This window comes from Hemitrygon akajei, chromosome 5 (genome assembly GCF_048418815.1).
Source record: "Hemitrygon akajei chromosome 5, sHemAka1.3, whole genome shotgun sequence".
NCBI lineage: Eukaryota > Metazoa > Chordata > Chondrichthyes > Myliobatiformes > Dasyatidae > Hemitrygon > Hemitrygon akajei.
Genome location: NC_133128.1, coordinates 42,607,267 through 42,630,941, shown reverse-complemented (window position 1 = coordinate 42,630,941; position 23,675 = coordinate 42,607,267). Strand labels below are relative to the sequence as shown.

At 39.4% G+C, this 23,675-nt stretch overlaps 1 protein-coding gene across 1 annotated transcript in view; it reads left to right on the top strand.

Moving 5' to 3' along the window:
• The window catches only part of LOC140727204 (potassium/sodium hyperpolarization-activated cyclic nucleotide-gated channel 2-like), a 58,690-nt gene that overhangs the window by 6,560 nt on the left and 28,455 nt on the right, over window positions 1–23,675 (top strand). Inside the window, exons 2-4 of the mRNA XM_073044472.1 lie at window positions 5,146–5,341; window positions 14,114–14,218; window positions 22,151–22,285. Of these exons, the coding sequence (XP_072900573.1) occupies window positions 5,146–5,341; window positions 14,114–14,218; window positions 22,151–22,285 (436 nt within the window). The remainder of the gene's footprint in view (window positions 1–5,145; window positions 5,342–14,113; window positions 14,219–22,150; window positions 22,286–23,675) is intronic.

Sequence of the window (23,675 nt, the reverse complement as noted above, 5' to 3'; positions counted from 1 at the left end):
ATAGTCAATGAACAGCATCCTGACATAGGTGTTAGTATTATCCAGAAGACCTAAGGCCACATAAAGAGCTATTGAGGTTGTGTCTGTTGTAGACTTATTGTGGCGATAGGCAAATTGCAGTGGGTCCAGAACCTTGCTGAGGCAGAAGTTGATTCTAGCCATGACCAACCTTTGAAAGCATTTCATCACTGTAGATGTGAGTGTTACTGGACAATAGTTGTTAAGGCAGTTCACACTATACTCTTCTTGGGCACTGGTATAACTGTTGCCCTCTTGAAGCAGGTGGGAGCTTCCAGCCATAGCAGTTTTGCCCGAACTTCTGTATGTCATTCCTCACAATCTCATTACACACTGCATTTACTTTTATACCTATTGGTCCATCCCGAGCCCTATCGCTCTGGTTCCCATGCCCCTGCCAAATTAGTTTAAACCCTCCTCATCAGCTCTAGCAAACCTGCCCATGAGGATATTGGTCTCCCTCAGGTTCAGGTGTACCCCATCCTTTTTGTACAGGTCATACCTTACCCAAAAGAGATCCTAATGATCTAGAAATCTGAAACCTGGCTCCCTGCACCAATTCTTCAGCCACACATTCATCTGCAAAATCATCCTATTCATACCCTCACTGGCATGTGGCACAGGCAGGAATCCAGAGATTCCTACCTTGGAGGCCCAGCTTTTCATCTTTTGCCTAATTCCCTATATACTTTATTCAGTACCTCCTCCCTTTTCCTACCTATGTTGTTGGTATCAATATGTACCATGACTTACAGCTGTTCATCCTTCCCCTTTAGAATGCCATGGATCTGATCTGAGAGATCCCTGGCCCTAGCACCTGGGAGGTAACATACCATCCGGGTGTCTCTTTCATGTCCACATAATCTGCTTTCTGCTCCTCTAACTTTGGAATCCCCTATTACTACTACAGTTAATGGATGGTAAGCAGGGAAAAGAGGAACTCTATCCCTGTTAAGGGGGGGGGGGGGTGGGAAGATGGGGTGAGGCCAGATGTCTGCAAAATGGAGGAGATGCAGGTGAAGTCAGCATCATTGGAGGAGGAAGGATTGTTTTTTGAAGAAGGAGCACATCTCTGATGTTCTGGAAAGGAAAGCTTCATCCTAGGAACAGATGCAGCATAAAATCCACCTAATTTACTGCAAGGATAAATAAGAAGATGAGAACTTTATCCTAAGCCAAGTTCCCAGCATTGAGACCCTAATTACACGTAGTTGGTGTTTTTGGGCAATCCACTTTGTTTACATGCCCTACAGCAAAAGCCAAAAATAGGCACTCTGTCTAAGTTTTGACAAGAGATTGCCAAGAGAAGCAAGGAATTAATTCAAGATGTTCTCAAGTCTTCCTTTTAAAACAACAATGTCCCTTTGACTCTTGGAAACCACCATCTTATGACTGCTCAAAGTGGAGAAGCAACATTTGTTAATGTGTTTAAAACTTGAAAGGAGCACATTAGGTGCAGAAAGAAGTCCCACGTAAACTGTAGGAAAAATGTACCTGACAACTACCCACCCACCCCACCCTGTAAAACACCCGCAGTCTCATTTGACATCAAGTCTGTAGGCCCTGCATTGGTGTCACCCACTCTAGACCAAGAACAGCAGTGGAAATGTGATCCTCAATCACGAGGGACTACCTAAAATGATCTGTATTGACATATGCCAGCTGCTTGACTGGAATTTAATCTTTGGGTTGCAGTTGATTCTCAAGCTGCTTAGGCAGACAAATGCAACAATTCAGCTTTAGTACTTTGTAATTTTGTTCTGCTTAATTTACCTTTTTCTTCTGTGGGGACATTAGGAATAGAACAAGAAGGAAATTTATGTTTTTGATAAAACCACAGATTAATCAGATTAACTTTGAAGAAACTATGACTAAATACTGTTTCTATTACATTTAAAATGTGGCTGCTGGCTTTAACGTCTGATTGAATTATTACATTTTAGTTTATGGAGTCCTGCTGTAAGCCGTTGCAGCAAATTGGCTTGGATTTTAGTACTCGGTAAATTGCTTCATTGGGTTATAGAGCTATAGTCATGAAAGCTACCATAGAAATCGGTCAAAAGAAAGTGCATAGAAAACAGAATTAGCAATGCAATATTTTAGAGATAATATCCAGAATGAGTTTTCTAGTTGACAAGCCTCATATTTAAACTTGTGGTAGTAAAAGGTTGATTCTAGAAATTTTAGACAAAGACAATAAATAAAAGAAACACATTTCACAGCAGGTCAATGGCACCAAGCAGAACAATAGTTCAGTATGGACTAGATGGGGTGATAGGCCTGTTTCTGTGCAGTAGTGCTCTATAACTTTATGACTCTAGATTAGTAAACTCATATGGAGAGAAAGAAGATTAGCTTTGATGGCCACAGCTCCATGCATTGAAATTTACAACAATCTACCAGGAAAAAATATTTAAGAAAGAACAAAGGGAAGGAGGGAAATGCTGATGACTTATATGCTGTTAACAAATGGCTGACGTACTGTTAAGTGCTACAGGAAGAGAATCACAGAAGGAAACTTCATTTATTCAGCACCTTTTATAAGATTTTTACAGGCAATGAAGTACTTCTGAAAGTGTTGAAATGTAGGCAATGCTGTAGTGTATTTGTGCACAGTATACTGAGAAAGTGTCTTATGGACCCACTGTTTTTGTAGCCAGTTCTGTTAAATTCCCCACTAATGGTAACCCCCAGAATTTTGAAGTTCAGGTACTCTGTTATGGCAGTTTAATTAAATGTCAAGTGTTGGAGTATTAGATTTTGTTTTGCTGGTCATTGTCATTGCTTGGGACTTGTATGATGCAAATGTTACTAGATACTTTTTAGCTGCTGCTTAAATGCTGTCTCAAGTTTTGCTGCATCAAGTATTAGTTATTGCATTTTGTTGAGGAAATACAATGGGACTTGAACATTTTGTAAGCATCAGTGAACCTCTCTCCTCTGACACTATGATGGAAGAAGTAGTTGAAGACAGTGGACAGAGGATATTGCCCTAAATAACTCCAATGGTGATGAGATGATGAACACCCAACAAAAACAACCAGCTTCCTTCGAAGGTTCAAAGGTTACATTTAATGTCAGAGAAATGTATACAGTATACATCCCGAAATGCTTTATGCAAGAAATGATATCAACCATTAGTGTTTTCCCTTTTTTCACTAGTTACCATGCAATGAATTTGCAGTTTAGCAAAGTGGTGGAAGCTGACTTCAACAGTGCTGTTACTTGGCACTTCTTCAGTAATAACTTGGTCACCAAAACCTGGCTTGGATTTTGCCTGGTTGCCATTTGGCTCCAGATCTCATCACAGCCTTGGTGTGAATATGGACCAAAGTACTGTTTCCAGAAGTGAGATGAGAGTAATAAATGACTGATACTTACATCAAAATGTCCATGTAGAATTGAAATGAATGAGCACCACACTTCAGTGGTTGGAGTCATACCTCATACAAAGAATGATAGTTGTGATTCTTGAAAGTCAATCACTGCAAGAATTCCTCAAGGCAATGTCCCAGGCCCAACCATCTGCTGTTACTTCATCAATGACAATGGGAATGTTCACTGATAATTTCTCAATGATCAATTTCATTTGCATTGTTTAGCCACTGAAGCTGTTGGCATGTGGCAAGAACTCAATAATAGTCTAGGACCAGAGGGCACAGCATCAGAATAGAGGGGCGTCCATTTAGAACAGAGACGAAGAGGAATTTCTGAAGCTAGAGGGTAGTGAATCTGTGGAGTTCATTGCAACAAATGGCTATGGAGGCCAAGTCAGTGAGTGTATTTAAAGTAGCGGTTTATAGGTTCTTGATTAGTTAGTGCATCAAACATTACAGGGAGAAGGAGGGAGAATGTGGTTGAGAGGGATAATATATTAGCTATGATGGAATGGCAGAACAAGCTGAATGGTGTAATTCTGCTCATATTTCTTATGGTCTAATGCACAAGTATGGGCTGATGTGACAAGATACAAGTAACATAGGGATTGACCATCTTCAGCAAGAAATTTTCTAACCATACACCCTTGACATTCAATAGCACTACTATAATTGAATTGCCTATTATTAGAAATCTGATTGCTGACTAGATATTCAACTGGACCAGCTATATAAATGATGTAGTGGCAAAACCAGATCAGATGCTGGTATGCTTTAGTGAGTGACATCCTGAAGTGTTTCCACCATGTACAAAGTACACACCAGTGGTAAGGTTGAATATTCTCTGTTTGTCTGCATGAGTGCACCAACAACTCACAAGAGAACATCCAAGACTCAGCAGTTTGCTTGATTAGCATCCTACTTACCATCCTGAATGTTTTTTGCAATATTGCTGGCACACATGATTTCAGCTATTGCATTTACAGAATTTACTGCAATTACTCAGACCATTCTGATCATACCTCCCAAATCCCTGATCTCTTCTACCAAAGGTAATAAAGGCAGTACTACCACCTACAAGTTCTATAGTGCCCTGAGTAGGAAATCTATCACCTGTCCTTCATCATTGTTCAGGAAAGTGGTTAACCACCACCTTGTCAAGGGTAAGTTGGGATTGTCAGGCCTGCACAGGCAGGTGCCTCCCAGTTTCTAACCAGCTAACAGGAGTCACCTGCCACTCATTTCCAACTCATCACTTGCAGCCTATTTAAATCCAGCTCTCATCCACTGTACTTGTTCACCCATCAAACCAGCTAGCCTCAGCCAGTTGCTCCTAGTCCTCAGTTACCTTGTTAAGTATTCATTCTCTCTTATGGCCCCTTGAGGCTTTTTATTTTGCAGTTTATTATTAAAGTGATCACTCACTGCTAAATTTAGGTCAAGCCTCCTCTACATATTCTGACAGGGATGTTAACATTATTAGCCTTGGTGTTTCAGGCAGTCTGATAATGAAGTGAACTTGAAATTGAAGATTTTGGTGAAAATAGAGAGTGCATTTGCTTATGAGATATTGTATACACTTTGTGACAGGTTAGTTCATAAATTCCTGAAATCTTAAAATTGGGATGGAATGAGCAAGAATTCATTTAGAGTATTTTGGAATAATTTCAGATATTTATTATTGTTTATAAATTACTTATTGTTAATATCTGCTGACATTAAATAATGTGGTTGCTTTTTCCATTTATAGGACTTACTATGTCATGTTTAAATTGGTGCTTACATTCCTCAATCTTACTTTTACACCACTTGGGATTACTTTCTTTGACCATGATCAAGGAATAAAAACATTTGTTTGGCGAGGCTTCAGTTTTGCATCTGACATTTTTTATCTTGTTGACATCATTATAAATTTTAGAGTGGGCATCTCTACTGAAGATCCAGAGGTAAGAAATGGAACGATCCTAAATGTGTATTGAAGCATAATTAATGAAAAGGCTGCAAATCATTTATTTCAACATGTTGCAGTATTTGCAAAATACCTTGCCTGTAGAATGCACTGATACATAAAAATTATAAATTGCAACAACTTAAACTATGTTTTGGATGTCCAATGATTTTATGCTTTAATTACTATTCTCTTTTTGTGATTCATAACTTGCAAACTTTAGGTTTAGTAATACTGTTGTTGCCCAGTATGTTACCCTAGGCCCACAATGTTAATTATCCTTTGATAGGATCTGGTTTAATGCAATTAGTGGTGGGCAATAAATCCAGTGACACCTGCACTCTGTGAACAAATTTAAAATGTTAGTTTGCATCTAGCAACCACATGTGAACAACAGTATGTGAACCATTGGTTAAGGGATAAAGAAGGAAGACATAGGAGCTGGAGTAAGCACTATGGCCTGTCAAAAATGCCCTGACTTTTATCCAGAATGAATTGGATGTGATCTTAGCTCAATGCCACCTTTCTGCTCAACTCCAGAATGCTCATTTCTAAAAAGCCTAAAGATTCTTCTCAACCTCGAGTATGCTGATTAACTCTGTTTACACAGCATTCTGGAATAGAAGATTTCAAAAGTTCACAAACCTTTGAAAGAAGAAACCTTGCATTATGTTTGTAATGGGCAACCACTCATTCAGTGCTGTGCTCCATAGTTCTAGATCTCTATCAGTGAAAATGATTTCTCCATATCTATCCTCTCCACTCCCCTCAGGAACATCAATGTTTCCATGATAACTCCTTTTATTTTTCTAATCTCTAGATAATGTATAACTTATCTGCTTAACTTAATACAATAATCTGTTCAGCTATTAAAACCAATACAGTGAATCTTTTCTGTGCTGTAAACAAGGCAAATATAATCTTTCCTGAAGATCTAGATCATACTCCTGAACAAATGTTTCATAACTCTATTCATAACTGTACTCTGCTACTTCTTCACTCACTCACTCTTGCTGCTGCACCTGCCTGCATGCTAATGTTATGTTTTTCTGTACAAGGATACAAAAAATTGGTGCTACATAAAAGTTGAATACTGCTTGTGCTCTTTCTATCAGTGGCTAACAATATTTACCCACACTATTCAACATCTGCTAAAATGTATGTGTAACCTTGTACCACCAAGTAGTTTTGCTCTTCTACTATCATTTGTTTGTTATGTGCTGTGTTGTATGACGTGGGTGATCATGGTCTTTCTATGACCTTAATTGTTCTTGACAAATTTTTCTATAAAAGTGGTTTGCCATTGTCTTCTGGTAGTGTCTTTACAAGACGGGTGACCCCATACATTATCAATACCCTTCAGAGAATGTCTGCCTGGTGTCAGTGGTCACATAACCAGAAATTCTGATATGCACCAGCTGCTTATACGACCATGCACCACCTGCTTCCATGACTGCATGCGACCCTGATTTTGGTGGGGGGTGGGTGGGGAGGAGTGTAAGATAACCAGGTGCTACACCTTGCCCGAGGGAGACCTGCCTCTCACCTCCTTTGGTAGAGATGTATCTCCACCCCACTACCCATATTTATCTGCTATATAAAATGGTAATTTGTTTGATGCTGATCTCCCCTACCCCCCATGAAGTATCAATGCATAATTACTGACATGAAATTTGGCTGCCACTTATTAGTTCATTTCTTGTAATATCCTTGGAAGTTACTATCATAATTGTTTTTTCAGTATCTGAATGTTTTTCATGTTATGTAATTTCTATTTGCTTTTATCTTCTAAATTGTTAATATCTGGTATTTTATTTGTAAACTTTAACATTTCTGTGACTGCTTATATTTAAATCTTCAAATTCTTCAAAGAGAAGTAGATTCTTTAATAAAAATATAATTGTTTTGCTTTTTTACTGAAATCTATTTAGCATTATTGTTGATGCCATATGGAGGTTAGATGTAGGGAAAAAAAAGTGAAGAAACTAATCCTCCAGTAACAAAGTTGAAAGCTCCTAATAGACCATAGACAGTAGGTGCAGGAGTAGGCCATTTGGCCCTTCTAGCCAGCACTGCCATTCACTGTGATCATGGCTGATCATACACAATCAGTACCCCGTTCCTGCCCTCTCCTCATATCCCTTGACCCCGCTATCTATAAGAGCTCTATCTAACTCTCTTGAATGCATCCAGAGACTTGGCCTCCACTGCCTTCTGGGGCAGAGCATTCCACATATCCACCACTCTCTGGGTGAAAAAGTTCTTCTGCATCTCTGTTCTAAATGGCCTACCCCTTATTCTTAAACTGTGGCCTCTAGTTCTGGACTCGCCCATCAGCGGGAACATGCTTCCTGCCTCCAGTGTGTCCAATCCCTTAATAATCTTATATGTTTCAATCAGATCCCCTCTCATCCTTCTAAATTCCAGTGTATACAAGCCCAGTCGCTCCAATCTTTCAATATATGACAGTCCCGCCATTCCGGGAATTAACCTTGTGAACCTACGCTGCACTCCCTCAATAGCAAGAATGTCCTTCCTCAAATTTGGAGACCAAAACTGCACACAATACTCCAGGTGGGGTCTCACCAGGGCCCTGTACAGCTGCAAAAGAACCTCTTTACTCCTATACTCAATTCCTCTTGTTATAAAGGCCAGCATGCCATTAGCTTTCTTCACTGCCTGCTGTACCTGCATGCTTGCTTTCATTGACTGATATACAAGAACACCTAGATCTCGTTGTACTTCCCTTTTTACTAACTTGACTCCATTTAGATAGTAATCTGCCTTCCTGTTCTTGCCACCAAAGTGGATAACCTCACATTTATCCACATTAAACTGCATCTGCCATACATTTGCCCACTCACCCAACCTGTCCAAGTCACCCTGCATTCTCATAACATCCTCCTGACATTTCACACTGCCACCCAGCTTTGTGTCATCAGCAAATTTGCTAATGTTACTTTTAATCCCTTCATCTAAATCATTAATGTATATTGTAAACAGCTGCGGTCCCAGCACCAAAACTTGCGGTACCCCACTGGTCACAGCCTGCCATTCCGAAAGGGACCCGTTAATCACTACTCTTTGTTTCCTGTCAGCCAGCCAATTTTCAATCCATGTCAGTACTCTACCCCCAATACCATGTGCCCTAATTTTGCCCACTAATCTCCTATGTGGGACTTTATCAAGGGCTTTCTGGAAGTCCAGGTACACTACATCCACTGGCTCTCCCTTGTCCATTTTCATAGTTACATCCTCAAAAAAATTCCAGAAGATTAGTCGAGCATGATTTTCCCTTCATAAGTCCATGCTGACTCGGACTGATCCTTCTACTGCTATCCAAATGTGTCTTAATTTCCTCTTTTATAATTGACTCCAGCATCTTTCCCACCACTGACGTCAGGCTAACCGGTCCATAATTCCGTTTTCTCTCTCCCTCCTTTCTTGAAAAGTGGGACAACATTAGCCACCCTCCAATCAGCAGGAACTGTTCCTGAATCTATAGAACATTGGAAAATGATTACCAATGCATCCACGATTTCTAGAGCCACCTCTTTAAGTACCCTGGGATGCAGACTATCAGGTCCCGGGGACTTGTCAGCCTTCAGATTCAACAGTCTATCCAACACTGTTTCTTGCCAAATATAAATTTCCTTCAGTTCATCCTTTACCCTAGTTCCTTTGGCCACTATTACATCTGGGAGATTGTGTCTTCCCTAGTGAAGAGTTAACATTGGCATGTGGCAAAGGTAATGTCGCAGTAGTTATGGGTGATTTCAACATGCAGGTGAACTGGGAGAATCAGGTTGGTGCTGGACCCCAGGATAGGGAGTTTGTAGAGTGCCTACGTGATGCATTCTTGGAACAGCTTGTACGAGAGCTGACCAAGGACAAGGCTATTCTGGATTTAGTGTTGTGTAATGAACAGGGTTTGATAAGCGATCTTGAAGTTAAGGAGCCATTAGGAGGTAGTGACCATAATATGATAAGTTTTTATCTGCAATTTGAGAAAGATAAGGGCAGATCGGAGGTGTCAGTGTTGCAGTTGAACAAAGGAGACTATGGAGCCATGAGGGAGGAGCTGGCCAAAGTTAACTGGATGGATATCCTAGCAGAAAAGACAGTGGAACAGCAATGGCAGGTATTCTTGGGAATAATGCACAAGGTGCAAAATCAGTTCATCCCCCGGAGAAGGAAGGATTCAAAGGGGGGAAAGGGGCCACAGTGGTTGACAAAGGAAGTCAGAGATTGCATAGCATTTTTAAAAAAAAAAGGAAATATGACAGAGCTAAGGTGAGTGGGAAGACAGATGATTGGGAAATTTTTAAGGAACAACAGAACTTAACTAAAAAGGCAATACGGGGAGAAAAAATGAGGTATGAACGCAAGCTAGCCAGGAATATAAAGGAGGATAGCAAAAGCTTTTTTAGGTATGTGAAGAGAAAGAAGATAGTTAAGAACAATGTTGGGCCCTTGAAGAATGAATTGGGTGAAATTGTTATGGGAAACAGAGAAATGGCAGAAGAATTTAATAAGTACTTTAGATCTGTCTTCACTAGGGAAGACACAAGTAATCTCCCAGATGTATGGATGGGCCAAGGACATAGGGTAACAGAGAAAATGAAACAGATTGACATTAGGAAGGAAACGGTGATGAGTAGACTGATGGGACTGAAGGCTGACAAATCCCCAGGTCCAGATGGTCTGCATCCTAGGGTACTAAAGGAGGTGGCCCTGGAAATTGCGGATGCATTGGTAATCATTTTCCAATGTTCCTTAGATTCAGGATCAGTTCCTGAGGATTGGAGAATGGCTAATGTTATCCCACTTTTTAAGAAAGGAGGGAGGGAGAAAACGGAGAACTATCATCCTGTCAGCCTAACATCAGTAGTGGGGAAGATGCTAGAGTCCATTATTAAAGATGAAATAGTGGCATATCTAGACAGCAGTGATAGGATTGGGCCGAGCCAGCATGGATTTACCAAGGGCAAATCATGCTTGACTAATCTATTGGAGTTTTTCGAGGATGTAACCAGGAAGTTAGACAAGGGAGATCCAGCAGATGTAGTGTACCTCGATTTTCAGAAGGCAATTGATAAGGTCCCACATAGGAGATTGGTGGGTAAAATCAGAGCTCATGGCATTGGGGGGAAGATATTGACATGGATAGAAAACTGGTTGGCAGATAGAAAGCAAAGGGTAACGGTGAATGGGTGTTTCTCGGAATGGCAGGTGGTGACTAGTGGGGTGCCACAGGGCTCGGTATTGGGACCACAGCTGTTTACCATTTACGTTAACGATTTGGATGAAGGCATAGAAAATAACATCAGTAAGTTTGCTGATGATATTAAGCTGGGTGGCGGTGTGACATGTGATGAGGATGTTAGGAGAATTCACGGGGACTTGGATAGGCTGAGTGAGTGGGCAGATACTTGGCAGATGACGTTTAATGTGAATAAGTGTGAGGTTATCCACTTTGGGAGTGGATAAGAACAGGAAGGCAGTTTATTATCTGAATGGTGTAGAGTTAGGTAAGGGAGAAATACAAAGAGATCTAGGAGTCCTTGTTCATCAGTCACTGAAGGTGAATGAGCAAGTGCAGCAGGCAGTGAAGAAGGCTAATGGAATGTTGGCCTTTATTACAAAGGGAATTGAGTACAAGAGCAAGGAAATCCTTTTGCATTTGTACAGGGCTCTGGTGAGACCACACCTGGAGTATTGTGTACAGTTTTGGTCTCCAGGGTTAAGGAAGGACATCCTGGCTGTAGAGGAAGTGCAGCGTAGATTCACGAGGTTAATTCCTGGGATGTCCGGACTGTCTTATGCAGAGAGGTTAGAGAGACTGGGCTTGTACACGCTGGAATTAAGGAGATTGAGAGGGTATCTAATTGAAACATATAAGATTATTAAGGGATTGGACAAGATAGAGGCAGGAAATATGTTCCAGATGCTGGGAGAGTCCAGTACCAGAGGGCATGGTTTGAGAATAAGGGGTAGGTCATTTAGGACAGAGTTAAGGAAAAACTTCTTCTCCCAGAGAGTTGTGGGGGTCTGGAATGCACTGCCTCAGAAGGCAGTGGAGGCCAATTCTCTGGATGCTTTCAAGAAGGAGCTAGATAGGTATCTTATGGATAGGGGAATCAAGGGATATGGGGACAAGGCAGGAACCGGGTATTGATAGTAGATGATCAGCCATGATCTCAGAATGGTGGTGCAGGCTCGAAGGGTCGAATGGTCTACTTCTGCACCTATTGTCTATTGACAGATCCAAAGTACCTGTTCAACTCATCTGTCATTTCCTTGTTCCCCATAATAAATTCACCCGTTCCTGTCTTCAATGGCTCAATTTTGGTCTTAACTATCTTTTTGCTATTCACACACCTAAAGAAGCTTTTACTATCCTCCTTTATATTCTTGGCTAGTTTACCTTCATACCTCATTTTTTTCTCGACGTATTGCCTTTTTTGTTATCTTTTGTTGCTCTTTAAAAGCTTCCCAGTCCTCCGGTTTCCCACTCATCTTTGCTATGTTATACTTCTCTTTTATTTTTACACTGCCCTTTACTTCCCTTGTCAGCCACGGCCTCCCTTTACTCCCCTTAGGATCTTTCTTCCTCTTTGGAATGAACCGATCCTGCACCTTCTGCATTATTCCCAGAAATACCTACCATTGTTGTTCCACTGTCTTCCCAGTTAGGGTATTGTTCCATTGAACTTTGGCCAGCTCCTCCCTCATAGCTCCATAGTTCCCTTTGTTCAACTGTAATACTGACACATCCGATTTTTCCCTTCTCCTTCTCAAATTGTAGGTTAAAACATATTATGGTCACTACCTCCTAATGGTTCCTTTACCTCGAGGTCCCTGATCAAATCTGGTTCATTGCACAACACTAAACCTAGAATTGCCTTCTCCCTGGTGGGCTCCAGTACAAGCTGTTCTAAGAATCCATCTCGGAGGCACTCCACAAACTCCTTTTCTTGGGGTCCAGTACCATTCTGATTCTCCCAGTCTACCTGCATGTTGAAATCCCCCATGACAACTGTATCATTACCTTTGCGACATGCCAATTTTAACTCTTCATTCAACTTACACCCTACATCCAGACTGCTGTTTGGGGGGCCTGTAGATAACTCCCATTAGGGTCTTTCTACCCTTAGAATTTCTCATTCTATCCATACTGACTCTACATCCCCAGATTCTATGTCCCTTCTCGCAAGGGACTGAATATCATTCCTCACCAACAGAGCCACCCCACACCCTCTGCCAGTCAGTCTGTCCTTTCGATAAGATGTATAGCCTTGAATATTCATTTCCCAGGCCCTATCCGCTTGAAGCCATGTCTCAGTTATTCCCGCAACATCGTACTTGCCAATTTCCAACTGAGCCTCAAACTCATCTACTTTATTCCTTATACTTCGTGCATTCATATATAATACTTTTAATTCGGTACTCCCCTCTCCTTTCATATCAATTCCTATTTCACTTGGCCATACTGTATGATCTCTTCTTGAGCTTTCTACTCCATTGATTCTGTTGTCCTTTTTAACTTTTCGTATTTTCACTTTCCCTTTAACTCCATCCTTGTATTTCCAGTTCATCCCCTTCCCCCCCCCCCCCCCCCCCCACTACTTAGTTTAAACACATCCGTGTTGCAGTGGCAAACCTGTCTGCCAGAATGCTGGTCCCCCGCCTATTAAGGTGCAACCCGTCCCTTTTGTACAATTCAACCCTACCCCAAAACAGATCCCAGTGGTCCAAGAATGTAAATCCTTGCTTCCCGCACCAGTTCCTCAGCCACACATTCAGATCCATTATCTCCCTGTTCCTGCCCTCTCCAGCACGAGAGGGCAGGAAGTTTTTTTAAAATAATATAATATAAGTTTTTTTTTAATAAGGAAGTTTTCATCCATGGTGTCTAATGTTTTCTTAATGTATATACTTGTTTATTTTGCATCACAGATAATGAGAAGGAAATTCAATATCAATGTATAATTTGTTGATTTACTTCAATTGGGTAGAACAATAACAACTGATCAGGACAAATCAGAAAAATTGTTTTTTACTGATACACTGTGCATTTGCAGGCCCTTCTTCCTACTTGGTATTTGAAAGAACAAAACCCAGAAAATTGTGAAAGAAAAATGCCTAGCCTAATATTGCATGCTCTTGACTTCCTCTCATCAACTGCAGTGATTTCTCAATTTTTGACAGGGATATGTTCCTGGAACACACTTCAAGAAATAAGTTTGTAGATGGAAAATAGTGGTTGAAGTATTCCTTTGTGTGGAGAGTCAATCTTATAGTATTCATGACGGCAAAAGATAAATTCAATGACTTTGAAGCAAAAATCTGTTAATCAAGCAATTGTAAATCCATTGATAAAGAGGAAATTTTAAGGCAGTACTTAATAGACAACAATATTTCAAATAAGTTGAGTATAATAAGGAAACTTGGGGATATCAGTATTTATTTCAGTATAGATATTGCCTTAATTGTTTGTATTTTTATATTTTCTATAGTTTATATTGCATTTTCTTGCATCTATGTAACAATTGATAATTTTTTCTTTGAAATGTATTATGTAATTAAACTTTTGTTTTGCCATTTACATTATATGGTTGCTGTTTTCTTAAAGAAGAAACCAAAAGATATCTAATTGGTTGTTGCTTGTAATAAATTGTAATTTAACTTGGTTGTACAAAAGTCATTTCCTTAATACTCTACATGTGGAACTTGAATACAGTAACATCTGTGCTTGCTTTTACCCCAGGTGGTCATTTTGAATCCAAAAGATATTGCAAAACACTACATCAAAACCTGGTTTCTGGCTGACCTAGCTGCAGCTTTTCCTCTGGATTCTATATTGTTTTTTAAGGTAAAAATACTGAGCTGCAATAACACAATTTTTTTTTTAGGCTACCATCTATATCAGCCTTTCTCAACCTCTTTGCCTTGGAGGAAGCCTTGAAACAATTTTCAGGCCTCAGGGAACCCCTACGTAAAAATTATTGTATCTACAGCTTACAGTACATTGGCATGATCAGTAATCCAATAATAATTGTCAATGCTCTTTTGAGGAGAGAATAAATTTTTAGCCAACCTTGAAATAACAGGTAGTTAAGCTTAGCTTGCCTTTCTTGAAATTATTCTTTCTTTCCCTTTCATAAATTTTTAAAACTCATAAGGCAAACAAAATAAATGTTTGTTAAATAACTAGCTTAAGCCAAAATGGGACTTAATTTTTCTAAAGGTAAGATTGGCAGATTTAATTTAAATAAAGGTTGTAAATTGATTTTAATTACTACTATTTACAATATGAATATTTATTGAAAATGTTGAATAGTAAACTTACTTACTAAAAACTATAATCCAAAGCAATATAAATAAAAATACAGCTTAAGACAATTTTATACAAGAATTTGAAAAAACATTTTCTTACTAAGTGACACGATCCAGCTCAAATGAAGGCCTAGCATGTGAAACCTGTGGTTATTTTTGTCGCCCAAATACTCAATCCAGGGTCGAACTTGAGATAAGCATACACGGACTTCACCTTCAACTGAAATGAGACAATTTTTTATCCTTGCTAGTTAAACAAGAAAAAGCTTGTTCACACAAATAAGAAGTTGAAAACTGCAGCAAAATGCTCATTGCTTTCCTGTGAATGGTAGAAATCCAGAACCCTGTGCACTCACTATTATTGTCTAACTGTTAATAATTGTCATAAATATCAATGTTTGCAACTCTTTTTTTGGTTGATAGCCATCTTGAAAACTTGGTATATGTAAATATGTAAAGTGTGAGATGCTATTAAAGTGGACTAGAGTGCCTAGCTGAGGTCACTTATCTTGGACCTTAAGAGATAGGAGCAGAATTAGACCATTCGGCACATTAAGTATGTTCTGCCATTCAGTCATGGCTGATTTATTCCTCCTAACTTCACTTACCTGCCTTCTCCCTGTAATATTTAATGCTCCTGATGAGTAAGATTCCCTTACCAATCAAGAATTTATTAACCTCTGCTTTAAATGAACCCACTGACTTGGCCTCCACTGCCATCTGTGGCAATGAATTCCATAGATTCACTATCCTCTGATTTATACTTTAAAAAAAAAAAAAAAATCCTCTTCATCTCTGTTCTAAAGGGATGTTTTCTATTCTGAGGCCATGCCTTCTGGTCCTAAACTATCACTCTATTGGACTTCTCCCTATAGATGCTGCCTGGCCTGCTGTGTTCTAACAGCATTTTGTGTGTGTTGTTGTTTGGATTTCCAGCATCTGCAGATTTCCTCGTGTTTACTCTATTGGAAATGTCCTCTCTGTGTCCACTCTATCTAGGCCTTTCAATGTTCAGTAGGTTTCACTGATATTACCCCAACACCACATTAGAGTCATAGAAAAGTGCAGCACAGAAACACTACATTTGGCCCATCTAATCTCTGCTGAGCCATTTAAACTGCCTAGTCCCATCAAACTCCACAGCCCTCCATATCCCTGCCATCCATGTGGCTATCCAAACTTCTCTTAAACGTTGAAATTGAGCTCGTATGCACTGCTTGTGCTGACAGCTTGTTCCACCCTCTCATGACTCTCTGAGTGAAGAAGTTTCCCCTCATGTTCCCCTTAAACTTTTCACTTTTCACCCTTATCCCATGACCTCTAGCTGTAGTCCCACCCAACTGCATTGGAAAAAGCCTGCTTGCATTTACCCTATCCATGCCCCTCATAACTTTGTATACCTCTATCAAATCTCCTCTGAATCTTCTACATTCTAAGGAATAATGTCCTAACATAATCAATCTTCCCTTATAACACAGGTTCTTCCGTTCCAGCAACATCCTTGTAAATTTTCTCTGTACGCTTTCCACCTTTATATCTTTCCTGTAGGTAAGTGACCAAAACTGCACACTATTCTCCAAATTAGGCCTCTTCAACATAACACCCCATCTCCTGTACTCGATACTTTGATTTATGAAGGCAAATGTGCCTAAAGCTTTCTTTAAGACCCTATCTGCCTGTGCATTATGAATTATGGACCTATATTCCCAGACCCCTTTGTTATACTGCATTCTTCAGTGCTCTGCCTTTCACTGTGTATGACTTGGTTGCTCCTACCAAAGTGCAACGCCTCTCACTCATCTGCATTAAATTTCATCTGCCATTTTTCCAGCTGATGTAGATCCCACTGCAAGTTCTGATAGTCTTCCTCACTGTCCACTACACCACCAATCTTGGTGTCATCCACAAATCTGCAGATCCAGTTAACCACATTAACATCCAAATCATTGATATAGATGACAAACAATACTGATCCTTGAGGCACACCAGTAGTCACAGGCCTCCAACCAGAGGTCACTACCACTCTGGCTTCTTCCACAAAGCCAATGTCTAATCCAATTAACTACCTCATCTTCAATGCTAAGCAACTGAAGCTTCTTGGCCAACTTCCCATGCAGGACCTTGTCAAATGCTATGCTAAAGTCCATGTAGACAACATTCACTGCCTTGCCTTCATCCTATTTCCTGGTAACTTACTTGAAAATCTCTATATGGTTAGTTAGACATGGCCTACCATGCACGAAGCCATGCGGACTATCCTTAATCAGTCCATGTCTATCCAACTACTCATATATCCTTTTCCTTAAAATATCTTCCAATAACTTTCCCATAACTGATGTCTGCTCACTGGCCTGTAACTTCCTGGTTTATTTTTAGAGCCTTTCTTAAACAGTGAAACAACATTAGCTATCCTCAAATCCACCAGTACCTCACCTGTTGCTAAGGATGACTAAAATATCTCTGCAAGGGCCCCTGCAATTTCTGCACTTGTCTCCCACATGATCCGATGGAACACCTTGTCAGGCCCTGGGAATTTATCCATCTTAATTTACCTCAAGACAGCAAACACTACCTCCTCTGTAATCTGTATACAGTCCATGACCTCACTGCTACTTTGGTTACTTCTATAGATTCTATGTCTGTCTTCCAAATAAATACAGATGCAAAAAAAACCATTTAAGATCTATCCCATTTTTTTTGGTGCCACATTTAGATTACCCTTCTGATCTTCCAGAGGACCAATGTTGCTCCTTGCTATCCTTTTGCTCTTAATATATCTGCAGAATCTTGTAGGATTCTCATTTACCTGGTCTACTAGGGCAACCTCGTGCTTTTTCTTAGCCCTCCTGATTTATTTCTCAAGTGTTCTCTAGCATTTCTTATACTCCATAAGCACCTAATTTGTTCCTACCTCCTATTCACCTCCTTTCTGTTTCTTAACTAGGGCCTCAATATCTTTTGAAAGCCAAGGTTCCCCAAACCTGTTATCTTTTCCTTTTATTCTGCCAACCACATGCAAGCTTTGTACTCTCAAAGTTTCACTTTTAAAGGCCTTCCACACTTGACAGATCATTTATGATACCATCAAAATTTCCCCAATTTACAATCTCAACCCAGGGACAAAACCTATCTTTTCTCTTGTTTACTTTGAACCTAATGACATTATAATCACTAGATGCAAAGTGTTCCCCTCCACAAACTTATGTCACTTGCCCTCTCCTCCTAGTAGGAGATCAAGTATTGCACAGTCTCTCACTGGGACCTCTCACTGGGATTAAGGAGACTTTCCTGAACGCATTTGATAACTCTATCTCATCTAGTTCTTTTAGTGTGGGAGTTCCAGTCAATATGTGGAAAGTTTAAAATCATCTGCTATAACAACCTGCAATCTCTCTACAAATTTGTTCCTGAAAATCCCACAAACTGTTGGGTGGTTTATAATATCGCCCCATTAACATGGTCATATCTTTCTTACTGCTCTGTTTCACCCATAAAGCCTCACTAGACAGTTTCTGCTGTCTGTTCTGGCTGAGCAGTGCCATGACATTTTCCCTGACTGGTAATGCCACCCCTCCCCCTTTAGCGCCATAGACTAGGACCTTTGGCTGCTCAGCCTCCCACTTAAGAATACTGAGGGCTTGATCTGAGATGTTCTAGATCCTGACACCTGGGAGGCAATATACCATCTAGGAATCTCATTCAAATTGTGTATTTAAATTAAATGCAGAAATTAGAATACTGTACTACCAGTACTACCACAGTACTGTACTATAAAACTGTGTATTAGTTCATTTTCATTTTAACATTCAAGATGATTGTTGATGCTTTCAAATTCTTGGTACTTTCTGTCTTGTGAATTTTTAAAATTTTCACTCCTGGCCATATGTGGCATCACTTAGCCTGAATGGTTAAAACTGAATTGACTAAAACAGTTCTGAATGGTCTTACTGCTTATTTTTCACCGTTATTGATAAAAATTGCTGCTTTTTGAACACAAATACATGCAATTGATGCTATTTAAAAAATGTTCACTTGAAGCACAGTGTGATGTCTAATGGCCAAGCAAATGCATGCTACTGATGGAAGTTAGAAACTGTTTGGCAGCAGTCTCCTGCTACAATTAAGTGGCATAGTGTTCTAAGTAAATGAAGGGATTCCCGGCTATTTTCTTGATTGCTTCTTATTCTTTAAGAGTTGTCCCAAAGAAGTGGTAGCTCTGATTAACCAGAATCCACTGTATTTTGAAAAAAGCCACAACAAAAATGAATTGTATCCTGTGGGTATTGCTGTAAATTGCAACAAAGTTTATAAAAATTTGCAAAGTAGCATGAAAAGCTCTTCATCTCCTTTGTGTATATCTCTACATTCTGCAATGAACTTCTGGTGTAGCACCCACTGAGCACACACATTTTATTTATAGAGAGCATGGCCAGGATGTTGAGAGTCCTTGATGATGGATAATGCTTTCTTGTGACAATGCTCCTTGTAGGGGAGTGTGTTTCCTGGGATGGATTGAGCTGTATCCACTACTTGTAGTCTGAAAGTATTGGGTTTGTTGACTGCGAAGTTCTAAATTCAAGCAAAGACATTAAGCACTAGCACATGTAGATAGTCATGATCACTCTCACTAAAGGGAGATTATTCTGTAACTACCAAATCTTCAAAGACTAGTTCACTTCCCTATTTATTCCTCATGGTGTGATTAGCTGGCAATACCCACTATCTGAATACTGGGTCCCCTCTCCCTACCAAGAAGAATATGCCTCCAGCTAACAAAGGTATTTTAAAACACAGTTCATTTATTTTCAGTGATAGTTGTTTAAATCCAAACAATTTTCTAAAAACATATTTAAAACACAACTGAGAGTTTCAATCTTAACCATTTCCAAAAATATAAGCCATTTCCAAAACACAAAGCATTTCTAAAACGCAAATCACACAGGATTTCCAAATCACAGGTACAATTCCTATAAACTAAAAAGACATACCAAAGAGGTGGACGAACAAGTCGTCCATCAAAGAAATTGAAGCCAGGGGAATGGATTCTAGTTCACCTAGTTTCTTCCATATTTCTTGATGTTCCTTACACCATTTCTAATAATCCTGAACACTCTCTACATTTATATCCTTTCTCCACTTGGGTAACTTCACATATGATATTTTCTCAGATACCCACAAGCAATCCAAAAGCATCTTGGAGAGATAGATCTCAAGCTAGCTTCCTTGAGTACATAAAACTTTTCACTTATAAACACATCTCTGATTTGATATGGTAAATTACTGCTTATCTTAAATATGCCTTGTGTTGCGTATGACTGTCAGTACTGTGTTTTGTACCTTGGTCCTGGTTTGGGCTGATTTTGTTTTGGCTTTTTTCATGGGTATTCATGTAATGTTGAATGATAATTAAACTTTAACTCGAACTAAATGCTTGTTTCCCTCTAGTCTGCAAGCTTTATTAATCAAGCAGCTTAGAGTCAACTTGTCTGTTTGAAACAAGCCAAATTAAACAATCCATTGTCTTATATTGCAACTCGAGCAGCAATAATAAACCAGGTGCAGTGAACTACATATAATTTCTCACAGACAGCTTCTACAAAGCTGTTCTATAGACAATACTTAGTTTTAAATTCAAACTGATTACTGCTTTCCATTTGTAGAACTGAAGTCTACCTCCCATTTATGAATGAAACCAACCTGATCAGTACAGTTGCAAGTTTACTTACATCTGTTTAATCTTACAATTTGCAGCTATGTTTAGAAAGTGAGCTTTGCAAAAAACCAAAAAGTGAATATCTATCTCAGTAGACTTTACCATTCTTGGCATTGAGTGTTTCTATACTAGGCTGTGATTTAACCGGTCAAGATACTCTTCACTATGCATCTATAGAAGTTTGTCAAAATTTTTGATGTCATGCCAAATCTGCACAAACTTCTAAGAAAATAAAGGTGCTGTTGTGCCTTCTTTGAATTGGCTCACATGTGCTGGTTCAGGACAGTATCTGCTCAAATTTGGAAAGGGACATGCTTTTTCAGGACAATAACATTGTTGAAATAGAAGATGAGGGCAAAGATGCTCAAAATCAGGCCATAAAGTAGGAAGACAATCTTCTTTGTAGATAGAAGGCTAGATATCTATGCTACTTTTTCAAATATTTCTGCCAATCAATGTGTCATTAAATAAAGGAAGGTAGAAAATACAGAATAATTTCTATCCAATGCCAGCAGAGAAGGTAGATAGTTCAAACGTTGAAACTTAGAATTGGGGTCAGGAGAGGCAGTTAGTGACCATGCAGTTGCTCCCAAATTTTTATGCAACATTGCAACAGTGAGATATTTATGGAGGAGTTAAGATCTACTCTTGCCACATACTGATTTCCTGAAGAACTCCTATTGGGTAAAGTTCCACTGTCTAGATTGTACTAATTTGAACAATTCATAATGAAGTAAAACACTATTTAAATTTTCCATACCAGCCACTTCAAATGTGGAAGCTGGAAAATCAGCTTGCATAGTGAAGTAATTTTAAAAAACAGTTTATGTTTGAAGCATCAACTATGCCAACTGGCTGTATTTCTCTTCCTACAGGGGAGCTGTACACTTCACAACACAATACATTGCTGTAAAAATATTAATGAACAGAAGACTCAATGCAATTAGGTCTTGCCCAAACCAGTTTTGAAGGAAAATGGAGAGGAAGCAATTAAAACCTCAAGGAGAAGTTGTTCAGCTTCAGTGACTGAGTTTGTGTACTATTACCTCCCAGTAGGTGGGAGGTGAGGGGACACAATATTGAAGAATGGTGGAATAAATTGAAGAATAATAGGTCTAGGAATTATCTTGTGAAAATCAGGAAGAAATTCCATTAAGTTAACATTGGTCATTTTAATCTAGTAAATGATAACTAGAAGATGGTGAGCAGACTGAGATCAAAATACTTCTGATGCAAGCTTTACTGTTGTTCATGAGGTATACACAGATGATGTGTCTCACCTAGGATCAAGCTGAGATGGCATTAAATACAAAATTTAATAGTCCAATATATAGCAAAATCAATGAGTCCTACATAAGTAACAGATACCAGTGATTTAATTCAATTTATAACCATGTTAAATCAGTTTATTTTTTTATGTGGGGAATGTAACAAGTTACTTTCACTTTAAATCTGTTACCCATTTTAGGAATCTGTTGTGAATCCATCTGCTCTCCAAGTGCAGCAGTGTTTCAGAGAAGATGCCTGCTTAGCCATTTGTGGCCTGTAGACTTAGAGTGAAGAGTGTTGAAATAAAGTATGCACATTGTTTGAGCACATGATGTCTTGTATGTGTAATTTATATATTTTGGAGTGGATTTCATGAGATTGCAAGAATCCACTTATCACTCATAGATTGCAAGTTTTGTCAGATCCTGTCAGAAGTTGTTCAGTTCTCATGACATGTTATACTTTGTTAAATGTTTTGCTTTTCAGATTACAGAGTATCAGATGATCCGTTCTTCCTCTTTCTCTAAATTTTTAAGAATTTTTTATTTTGGTCGAATAATAAATTTGGTACGACTTCTGTATGCTTCCAATTTGATGAGACGTTTCAAAGAATGGGAACTGGTAAGGAAATTTCATGTCAGAGATACTTTTTGATGAGGTATAATATTTCTGGAAGATTTATAATTTATTGTATAATTGTCACAAAGCACTTTTTTTTCTATATGTTAATACTGTGTAAGACCGTATGACGTAGGAGCAGAATTAGGCTATTCAGCCCATTGAGTGCTCTGCCGTTCCATCATGACTAATCCCAGATCCCACTTAACCTCATACACTTGTCTTTTCACCATATCCTTTGTCCTGACCAATCAGGAAACAATCAACTCCCCCCTTAAATATACGCATGGACTTGGCCTCCACCACAGTCTATGGCAGAGCATTCCGCAGATTTACTACTCTACGGCTAAAAAAAATCCTCCTTACTTCTGTTCTAAAGGGATGCTCCTCAATTTTGAGGCTCTACCCTCTAGTTCTGGATACCCCCCACCATAGGAAACACCCTCTCCACATCCACCCCATCTAGTCCTTTCAATATTTGGTAGGTTTAAATGAGATCCTCCTGCATTCTTCTAAATTCCAGTGAGTACAGGCCCAAAACTACCAAACCCTCCTCATGTGTTAACCCCTTCATTCCCAGAATCATCCTCATGAACCTACCCTGGACTCTCTACAAAGACAACACATCATTTCTGAGATATGGAGCCCAAAACTGATGATACCCCAAGTGTGACCTGACTAGTGTCTTATAAAGACTCAGCATTATCTCTTTGGTTTTATATTTTATTCTCCTTGAAATAAATGCCAACATTGCATTTGCCGCCTTTACCACTGAATTATCCTGTAAGTTAACCTTCTGGGAGTCTTACACAAGGACTCCTAAGTCCCTCTGCACCTCTCATGTTTGAACCTTCTCCCCATTTAGATCATTGTCCGCACTAGTGTTCCTTTTATCAAAATGCATTATCATTCATTTCCCAACACTGTATTCCATCTGCCACTTCTTTGCCCATTCTACCAATTTATCTATGTCCACTGCAATCGCATTGCTTCCGCTGCATTAGCTACCCCTCCAGCTATCATTGTATCATCCACAAACTTTGTCACAAAGCCATCAATTCCATTATCTAACTCATTGATAAACAATGCGAAAAGCAGCGGTTTCAATACTGACCCCTGAGGAACACCACTAGTCACCGGCAGCCAAGCAGAAAAGGCCCCTTTTATTCCTGTTCACTGCCTCCTGCCTCTCAGCCATTCCACTATCCATGCAAGTATTTTTCCTGTAACGCCATAGGATTTTATCTTGTTAAGCAGCCTCATATGTGGCACCTTATCAAGCACCTTTTGAAAATCAAAGTAAATGACATCCACTGCCTCTCCTTTGTCCAAGAGCTCTAACAGATTTGTCAGGCAAGATTTCCCTTTGCAGAAACCATGCTGACTTATTTTA